Consider the following 10,149-nt stretch of genomic DNA (forward strand, 5'->3'; position numbering starts at 1 on the left):
GATAAAAATCAAATAAATAAATAAATAAATAAATAAATAAATAAATAAATAAATCTATCCGCTACACCTCAATGGCTCCAGTGAAATCTTAGATTTTCAGAGCGGCACCGTTTCCGACTTCCCTTGATATATTTCCCACATCCACCTTGCCTCACGCACATCTTACGTTCGTCTTCCAGGAACCTGATGGCGCCCGTGCCCTCCCCGCCCGTCCCAGCGCCCACGAGCCCATTTCCAAATGCGGCGACTTAGACGTCCTCTTTGACTACAGGCCCTCGAGCCAAAAGCTGGTGGTGACTGTCCTGGAAGCGAAAGATATCCCCGACAAGGACCGGAGCGGGGCGAGTACCTGGCAGGTGCACACGGTCCTGATGCCCGGTAAGAAACAGAGGGGGAAGACGGGCCTCCAGAGGGGCCCCAGCCCGGTCTTCAAGGACAAGATGACCTTCACCAAGCTGGCCCCCGAGGAGCTGGGCAGCTACGCCCTCCGGTTCCGCCTGTACACGGTGCGCAAAATGATCAAGGAGCGGATGATGGGCGAGCGGCTGTTTCGTCTCGGGAACCTCAGCCAGGAGGGGGAAGCGAAGGTGACGCTGGTCCTGGAGCCCAGGAGCAACCTGCGCGTAAGTCCATTTTGCTGAAGCCGCCGGGCAGCTGCTATAATTACTTTCCTCCTCTGCGGTGTCCCCAGGGCCCCAGTGAAGCTATGGCCTGACCAGTGTTCCCCTCTAAGCTGATTCAGTGTGAGCTAGCTCACCTTTTTCTAGCCTCCGGCTCTCGCATTTTTGTCTTCGCTCAGGAGACAAAAGGAGGGCTCCGGAGCCAACTAATTGATGCAGCCGCAAAATCGCTCGCTCACAATCCCAGTAGCTCACAGAGTAGAATTTCTGCTCACAGGGCTCCGCAGCTTAGAGGGGGCATTGCACCGGACCCTCCCGCAGTCTCGACTTTGACAATGTGGGTGAGGGAGTCTGCGTTCGTGCTTCTGTGTTGGGTGATGCAAGACAGCCTCTTTGTGACCACCAGTGTCCCTAGAGTTGCCGCTTCCCCGGTAATGACAAGGGGTAAGAAACACCAGAACCAAACAAAGGTTAGTGAAAAGGAGGGCCAATATTAAAACCTTTCCATAAAAAGAGGTACATGTATTTATTGATAATAACAAATTTTAAAAATCAGCATGGGGAAGTCAGAACTGACATCGCGACACTCTAGAGATTTCAAAACCCCAGTGGTAAAAACCAGAGGGATTTTTGAAATTCCTGAAGACTCAAAATGCCACTTCCTGTTTGAAAAGAGAAAGTGGCATCGTGAAACTCTAGGAATTTCAGAAATCTTTACGGTAAAACAATAGCGCTTTCTGAAATTCCTAGAGCGTCTTCATGTTAATTTCTGTTTCGGGACCAGAAAAGACTTCCAATGGGAGAGCAGTATTGGTCAGAATGTTCATTGGTACGACAAATGGCCCTTCTTTGCATTAAAATTAATAAAGGTGTATTGAAGCCTTGCATATGAAAACAGGATTATCTAAATTGGAACTGGCCTCTCAGTCTCCAAGCGGATTTTCCGTGCCATGATTGGAATAATATGAAAAAAGAGAGTCCTGACCATGTGCAGAGTGCTTTTCCTTCTTCTGTGATTAAACACGCCCCACATAGACGCAGACTTCCAACTGAGTAGTTGATTTCCTGGCTAGACCATCTACGGAATCCAGTCCAAGCCTTCAGCTGTCATAAGAACATAACGTAAGAACATAAGAGAGAAGCCAATGTTGGATCAGGCCAGTGGCACATCCAGTCCGACACTCTGTCACACAGTGGCCAAAAATACCAGGGGCCATCAGGAGGTCCACCAGTGAGGCCAGGACACTAGAAGCCCCCCCCCACTAGAAGTCCTTCTGGTATGCGTGCGTCAGTAAACAGCTGAAGACATATTGTAACCAGCTAATATTTTAAAATCTCGTACCTCAATTGGAAGTGATCACAAGGCTGCTTCAGCTACATTTCTGTGAAGGCGCTCAGTGGGGGAAGGTCATCTTTGAAGAACTCCAACTGAGGCTTGCAAAGCCATTCATTAAAAAAAAAAATCCTCCCATTAAGAATTTGATCTGCCTGCTGTCAAGGAACACCATTGACACGTATTGCACAGCACATTAAATGATGACAGTCACAATAAATGCAACTTAAAAAAAAAATCTATTACCAAAAAGCCAGTCGAGTCTTCTACCCGAAAACAGGGGCAGTTGAGAGGGTTGTTATTTATAAATTATTCCCCATGCAGCAGAGGAAGTATTCTCCTGCACAGTTTTTGGTGTAGTGCTGGTTTGGTGTAGTGGTTAAGTGTGCGGACTCTAATCTGGGAGAACCGGGTTTGATTCCCCACTCCTCCACTTGCAGCTGCTGGTGTGACCTTGGGCAAGCCGTTGTTCTGGCACAGCTGTCCTTGAAAGAGCAGTTCTCAAAAGAGCTCTCTCAGCCCCATCCACCTCACAGGGTGTCTGTTGTGGGGAAGGGACGGGAAAGGAGTTTGTAAGCCGCTCTGAGACTCTGAGTGAAGGATGGGGTATAAATCCAGTCTCCTCCTCTTCTTCTTCTTTTCCCCAAATTCCAGCTGCAGTGTTGCTAACCTATTGGTTGGGTACGTGTGTATTAAGTGCCGTCAAGTCTCAGCTAACTTACGGCAACCCCATAGGGTTTTCAAGGCCAGAGAAGAACTGAGGTGGCTTGCCATCGCCTCCCTCTGGACTTCCTTGGGGGTCTCCCATCCAAATACTAACCCTACTTAGCTTCCAAGATCTGACGAGTTTGGGCTAGCCCAGGCCATCCAGGTTAGATAGCCTGTCGGTTATGAATTGGTTTCTTCCCGTTAATAGAAGCTCATATTACATGGATGCTTGCTGCCAAAATGCCCATCAGCTAATCTTTTGGGGGTTTTCTTGAGTGGGCCCCGTAATGGGACTCTAAAAAGTATGATCCCAAAAATCATCTCTGCAAACTTCCCCGAAGCCACCCTTACAAATCGCTTCTTGTAGTAGAAAAGAGCAAGAGTCCAGTAGCCCCTTAAAAGGTAAAGGTCTCCCTTGCTTGAAAGCCAGTTGAATCCGACTCTAGGGTTGCGGTGCTCATCTCCGTTTCAAAGCCGAAGAGCCAGCGCTGTCCGAAGATGTTTCCGTGGTCATGTGGCCGGCATGACTAAACACCAAGGCGCATGGAACGCTGTTCCCTTCCCACCGAAGTAGTACCTATTTATCTACTTGCAATTTCTTGCTTTTGAACTGCTAGGTTGGCAGGAGCTGGAACTAGAGACGGGAGCTCACTCCATCATGTGGCCCCCGGGTCTCAAACTGCTGAACTACTGACCTTCCACAGCCTGCAGTTCAGCGTCTTAACCACTTGAGCCACCGCAGCTCCATGTTACCCCCCTCTATAAAGCCGGATAGCTCCTTATTTAAGAACTTGTTTAAGAACTGCCTTGAATCTCACTGTATAGCCATGGGCTGGTCACCCTCTTTCACCTTCACCTACTCTGCAGGGTTGTTGTGAAAGGGGGGAAAGTAGTTAAGATCCCGGTATACCACCATGGAGAAAGGGTCAGATAAGAGTGAAATAGAAAGACAAACGTAAGAATGTCTTGGTCCAGGAACTCTCCCTGTCTTCTTCTGACCTTCATCTTTTGTTCCCCTCCCTGCAGCGTGGAGGCTCCCAGATCAGCTTGTCTGCCATCTCTCACAGCGACAGTGCCTCTTCGACCCAGTCCTTGTCCCATGGAGGGGTGCCAGAGCTGCTGGTGGGGCTCTCCTACAACGCCACAACGGGGCGACTGTCTGTCGAGATGATCAAGGGCAGCCACTTCCGCAACCTGGCGTTCAACAGACCGCCCGGTACGTAGAACCATTCTGTGGCCGCTGGGCAGTTCAAACCCATTCCCTTATTCTGATCTCGTGTTGGATGATCATGTCAGGTTTTCAAGCAGAAGCTAGATGGCCATCTGGCAGCAATGCTGATTCTATGAACTTAGGCAGATCACAAGAAGGGAGGGCAGGACAGGTTGCATCAGTGCTTAGTTCTTGTGGCCCTTTCTTACAGGCCCAGGGATATGCCGATCGCCACTTTGGGGTCAGGAAGCAGTTTTTCTCCAGGCCAGTTTGGCTGGGGATGCTGGAGGTTTTTTGCCATCTTCTGGGCGTGGAACATCCCAGAAGGAGGTGATCAATCGATGCTGGAGGTTTTTTGCCATCTTCTGGGTGTGGAACATCGGTCACTGTGGGTGTGGAGGGGGAGGTATTTGTGAATTTCCTGCCTTGTGCTAGATGGACTAGATGACCCTGGAGGTTCCTTCCAATTCTATGATTCTAAAGGCTAACAACATTTGTGGTAGGGTATGAACTTTCACGGGTCACTGCTCCATTCTTCAGATTCTTATCTGAAGAAGTGAGCAGTGACTCACAAAACCTCATACCCTACCACAGATTTTGTTAGACCGGACTCCTACTCTTTTCTACTGCTACACACAGACTAACACAGCTACCTATCTTGATCTATCTCCATTCAGCTCTGTATGATATTGACCAAATCTCCCCATGCAGCTATTTCCCTCCTGAACGTCATGTGATCATGTAAGACTAATATCAAGTAATACCATTGGTCCATCCAAGTTCAGCATTGTCTGTTCTGATTGGCACCTACCCTGCAGGGTCTCGGATGGAGAAAGGTCTTTCTGGACAGCTGTGATCTGAGACCCTTTAGCAGGAGATGCCGGGGTCCGAACCTGGGACCTTCTGCATGCAGAGCAGGTTTTCTGACGTTGGACCACAGCCTTTGTGTGATGCTGTGGCCAAATGAACGGGGGCAGAGGATGAGAACAAACCAATTGATACCAGAGATCTGCTGGTCAGCAGAGTGATGTTTTGGAGTGATGTTTTTGGACTCACTTTCCTTTTTAAGATGGGGGGGGGATTATCTCCAGTGTGGCCACCTATTTGCTCACGGGGGGGAGGCAAGCTGACATGACTCCTTGCTTCTTTCTTTTTTATTTATCTTGATCGATTGATCGATTGATTACAGTAAACGACCAGCAAAAATAAACACAATAAACGTTAAGATTGAAAATGCAATACTTCAAACCTGTATATGACAGGGAGTTTTTTGTAGAAAAAGCCCAGCAGGAACTCATTAGCATAATTGGCCACACCCGACAGCTGAAACTCATTAGCATATTAGGCCACACCCCTGACGTCACAGGTCATTAGCATATTAGGCCACACCCCCATGTTACCAGAAATGTGCTCATCCAGCCACACCCACCTTTTGATTCTTATTCTGTTTACCTGGTTTGTTGTCAAAACCCAGGGCTTTTTTTGTAGCAGGAACTCCTTTGCATGTTAGGCCACACATCCCTAATGTAGCCAATCCTAATGAGTTTCTGCTGTTGGGTGTGGCCTGTTATGCTAATGAGTTCCTGCTGGGCGTGGCCAACTTGGGAGCCAGCCGGAACTCCGTTCCTGTGCGTTCCTGCCCAAAAATAGCCCTGGTATGAAGAATCCTAGTTGCAGCATTAACATTTAAAAGTGCAATGTGCATTCTGTTTCTCAGAAAGATCTTGCTTTAGTACAGTACTCTGAAACTTTCTCCGTAGTCCGGTGTGATTCATTTTTAAGGAGAACAGTAAGAATTTTTCGTCTCTTCCCAGGAATTTTCTTACTTCATTTATACCACGCGTTTCTCCCCAATGGGGACCCAACATGGCTTCCATTATTCTCCTGTCCTCACAACAAAGAGCCAGTGTGGTGTAGTGCTTAAGAGCAGTGGACTCTAAACTGGAGAACCAGGTTCAGTTCCTCACTCCTCCACCTGAAGCCAGCTGGGTGACCTTGGGCCCGTCACAGCTCTTTCAGAGCTCTCTCAGCTCTCCCCAATAAGTCTAGCTCACCACCTCTTGGTGCACAATGCTACAAGAGTTAGAACTTAAGGCAGCCAGATAATCCTCAGATCTCCTGGCTCTACTACACACAATGCCACACAATAATTCTTGTTCTTATTCCTCACAACAACAATCCCGTGAGGTAGGCTAGGCTGAGATCATGGGACTGGCCCAGGGTCGCCCAGCTAACTTCCATGGCAGAGCAGGGATTCGAACCTGGGTCTCTCAGATCTTAGTCCATCACTCTAACCACTCCACTACGCTGGCTGTTCCCAAATAATAATAATAATATACTTTATTGTCATTGTACATAGTACAACGAAATTAAAGATGCAATCATTTCAGTGATCTACAACAATATTCATATACACTCACACACCATTCACTACTGTCCCATAACTCCCTTAAGGTTCACATAACAACTTAAAACCACCAATGTCACCCAAATTCCAATTTCATACAGCATTTAACGCAATAATAGCTCTCGAATAAAAACTATTTTTTAATCTATTTGTCCTTGCTTTAATTGTCCTATATCTTCTGCCCGAAGGCAGCAGTTCAAACAGGGAATGTTCAGGATGTGACAAGTCCTGCAAAATGTTCTTTGCTTTTTTCAAACATCGAGAACTATACAATTCCTCCAGGAATGGGAGAGGGCAGCCAATGATCTTCTGGGCTGTAATAACAACTCTCTGGAGTGCTTTCCTCTCCACAGCCGTACAACTGGCAAACCAGGCACAAACACAATATGTTAAAATGCTCTCTATTGAGCAGCGAAGTCGTGCACACTTCTTTTTTTGTGGCGGTGGTGGGGAATACACTGTACACTTTAGTACAATCACCTTCCATCTCTTAAAGCATTTTCAGTGCAGCCCTTTTGGGTGAACACAGTGGTCTCTTGTAGGCTCAGAGGGCTAGAGCAGCTGCCCTATGAGAATGGGTTAAGATGCTTTGGGCTGTTTAGTCTAGAGGAAAAAGGCAAGTAAGGGGAGGCATGATAGAGGTCTATGAAATCATGTGTGGCGTGGAGAGACCTGGGGTCATCCACTGAAGCTGAAGACTGGGAGATTCAGGACAGTCAAAAGGCAAGTATTTCTTCAAACAGTATTATGTATATATAAATTGTGGAATTTCCTGCCACAGGATGTGGTCATGGCCGCCATCTTGGAAGGCTTTAAAAGGGGAGTGGGCGAATCGGTGGAAGACGGGGCTCAGGCCCTCGCAGAGGTCAAGAGAGGCCCAGACCACTTCCATTTTTGAGGGGAGCCCCCCTCAGTAAATTAAAAAAATGAAGAAGTGCGAAAACAGTTATACAGAATCAGTAGTATTATATTTTAAATGTTTAAATTTAATACAAGAAAAAGGATATTGTAAGACTGTGTAATAAATGTTCCCATTTTTATTTAACATGTGATTTAACGTCAAAAGTGTAAATTTGAGGGGCCTCCCCTGAGAATGTGAGGACCGGGCCAAATGGCCCTGCTGCCCCCCCCCCCAGGCTCTGACTGGGCTATTCGTGGCTACGAATCATGATCAATATCTGCCCCCTTCAGTACCAAAGGTTTTTGTTGTTGTTCAGTCGCACAGTCAAGTCCGACTCTTCGCGACCCCATGGACCAGCTCCCGCCAGGCCCTCCTGTCTTCCGCTGTCCTCTGAAGTTTGCTCAATTTCATGTTCGTTGCATCTATGACACTGTCTAACCATCACATCCTTTGCCGTCCCCGTCTTCTTTGACCGCTGTCTTCCTGTCTGAGGACTTCCTAGAGGCAGCTGACCGGCCACTGTGTGAACAGAATGCTGGACTTGATGGAGGCCTTTGGTCTGATCCAGCAGGGCTCTCGTTCGTGACTTTATTGCATTGGCTCAAAGCCTTAGCAAAAAACACCAAAATGTCAAAAACGACATCAGAACCATTATATAGCAATCGCAATAACAATTAAACTCTTAATATCCATTACAGATCTATAAACAGTTTTAAAATCCTGACGACAATGACAATCTAAGTTAAAAACAACAAGAATTCAAGAATTCAGTTGGTCAGACAACATAATGCAAGGATTTATCCATCGGCCGCATTAACAGTTGCTGTTTTTGACAAGGTCTTTATCACCTTTGCCATTTGCAGTGTTTCCGATTTACTTTTGCCGGCAAGCAGTATAATTAGTCTGTCATTGTCCACTCTCCTTGGATATTGTAATAAAATATTCCCGAGCTATTTTTCGCGTTCAATGTTCCCTTTAATTTCCCCCCCTTCTGAGCAGAGCACTTCATATCCTGAGCAGAATAGAACTGCTGTGATCTTAAAATGGGCAGTGCAAGACCTTGTGCGGCTCCAGATTGCTGCTGAGCGGGGCTTCCTGTGTTAATGAGCGGCCACTCATGTGCCACAGCTTAGAGCAGAGATGTCGAACTCATTTGTTACAAGGGCCGGATCTGACAAAAATGTCACTTTGTTGGGCCGTGCTATGTGTACCATAAAATTTAATGCCAGGTACTGGAGATATAAACTGTATAAAGGAGAACAGCTGGTAACCTCCGAGTTGGTGTATCCTCATGGCAAAGCTCTATGGGCTGGGAAGGAGGTGCCAAAGAAAACCTGTATGGGTAGACTGGAGAGCCAGCGATGCAGCACTGGGCAGACGCTCCCACACTGCTTGACTGCTGCAGACGAGGTTGTTCCGCCATGCTGAAGCCACAATCAGAGCGGCTCCTCTCACTTTCCCCCCAAGCAGTCTCTTGTTCCCTCCCTTGCATTAGTTGCTCACGGGCCGTATAAGAGCCCTGGAAGGGCCAGTTCCGGCCCCCGGGCCTTATGGTGGACACCCCTGGCTTAGAGGAACACTGCATCTTGTTATGTTCTTATGCTCGTACTTGTATTAGGGAAAGGACATCGCTCAGTGTTAAAGGGCCTGTGTTTTGTTCAGAAGGCGACAGGGTAAACCCCTGGCAGGGCTGAACCGAATGACAGGGACAGCGAGCATTGCCGGGTCTTCGGTTCAAAGCAGCTGGTGGGGGGGAAAACCTATTGTTCAGGGTTTGGCTGCCAAGAAAAGGAGGGGAGGCTCTCCTCCCACAAACCTCACGGCTCCTCAGCCAAAATTAATCATGCATGATAATTACAGCCGTGCGCACTCCCTGATTATAGCAGCAGAACATTAGCCCCATTAAACAAATACAATAGCAGCAATTTGCGCGAGAGAGCGGAAGACAAAGAGTGTCAGGCCAGAACGGGTGTAAAGAACAGGGACAGCCTGTTAGAGGCGGGGGGAAGAGGGAGAGAGTAGGGTTGTCAGGTCCCCCCCCCGGTAACCAGTGGGGGATGAGGGGGACTTACTGGGTGGTGGGGTCCCTCGCCGGTGACATGCTGATGTCACGGGTGGTGCACCGATGTCACTTCCTGTGCGCACCGGAAGTGACATCAGCATGTCAGGATGCTGATGATATCCTTACCATTTTGGCACCATTTCCCCCTGCGAGCCAGTTGAGTGATGATGGGGGTCCCCGCTGTGGGCAGGGGATCCCCCATTCTCGGGGGACCCCAGCAACCCTGAGAGAGAGAGAGAGAGAGAGAGAGAGAGAGAGAGAGAATGGTGTGGTGCTCAGAGAGTTGGTCTAGCAGGGAGCTAGAGTTCAAATCCCCCTCAGTCAAGGTAACCAGTCATTCTCTCTTGTTTGAACCTGCCTCACAGGGTTATTGCGGAGGCAGAGAGAACCAGGGCTTTTGGGGTGGTGGTGGTTGTTTTTTTGGAAAAAGAGGTGCCGGAACTCTCAAGAGGGAAATGAAGTGTTCAATCTGCATTTTAAACGTTTTTTACGATAATTTTGTCGAAGAGGTTCCGGAGCTCTCAAGAGGGAAATGAAGTGTTCAATCTGCATTTTAAACGTTTTTTACGATAATTTTGTCGAAGAGGTTCCGGAGCTCTGTTCCGGAGCGTTCTCCCAGGAAAAAAAGCCCTGGAGAGAACCAAATACGCCCCATGGATGAAGGCTGGGAGAGAAGAAGAAGAGAGAAGAAGAGATTGGATTTATACCCCGCCCTTCACTACCCAAAGGTGTCTCAGAGCGGCTTACAAACTCCTTTCCCTTCCCCTCCCCACAACAGACACCCTGTGAGGTAGGCGGGGCTGAGAGAGCTCTTGACAGAAACTGTTCTTTTTCAAGAACAGCTCTTATCAGAACTATGGCTTGCCCAAGGTCATCCAGCCAGGTGCAAGTGGAGGAGTGGGGAATCA

At 48.0% G+C, this 10,149-nt stretch overlaps 1 protein-coding gene across 1 annotated transcript in view; it reads left to right on the forward strand.

Annotated features, from left to right (window-relative positions):
* SYT16 (synaptotagmin 16) overlaps positions 1 to 10,149 on the forward strand; it is a 100,216-nt gene that overhangs the window by 79,788 nt on the left and 10,279 nt on the right. The window contains 2 exon segments of the mRNA XM_015422012.1: positions 180 to 623; positions 3,688 to 3,877. Coding sequence (XP_015277498.1) covers positions 180 to 623; positions 3,688 to 3,877 — 634 coding nt within the window.

Source organism: Gekko japonicus, unplaced genomic scaffold (genome assembly GCF_001447785.1).
Source record: "Gekko japonicus isolate JY-2015 unplaced genomic scaffold, Gekko_japonicus_V1.1 scaffold166, whole genome shotgun sequence".
NCBI classification, from domain to species: Eukaryota; Metazoa; Chordata; class Lepidosauria; order Squamata; family Gekkonidae; genus Gekko; species Gekko japonicus.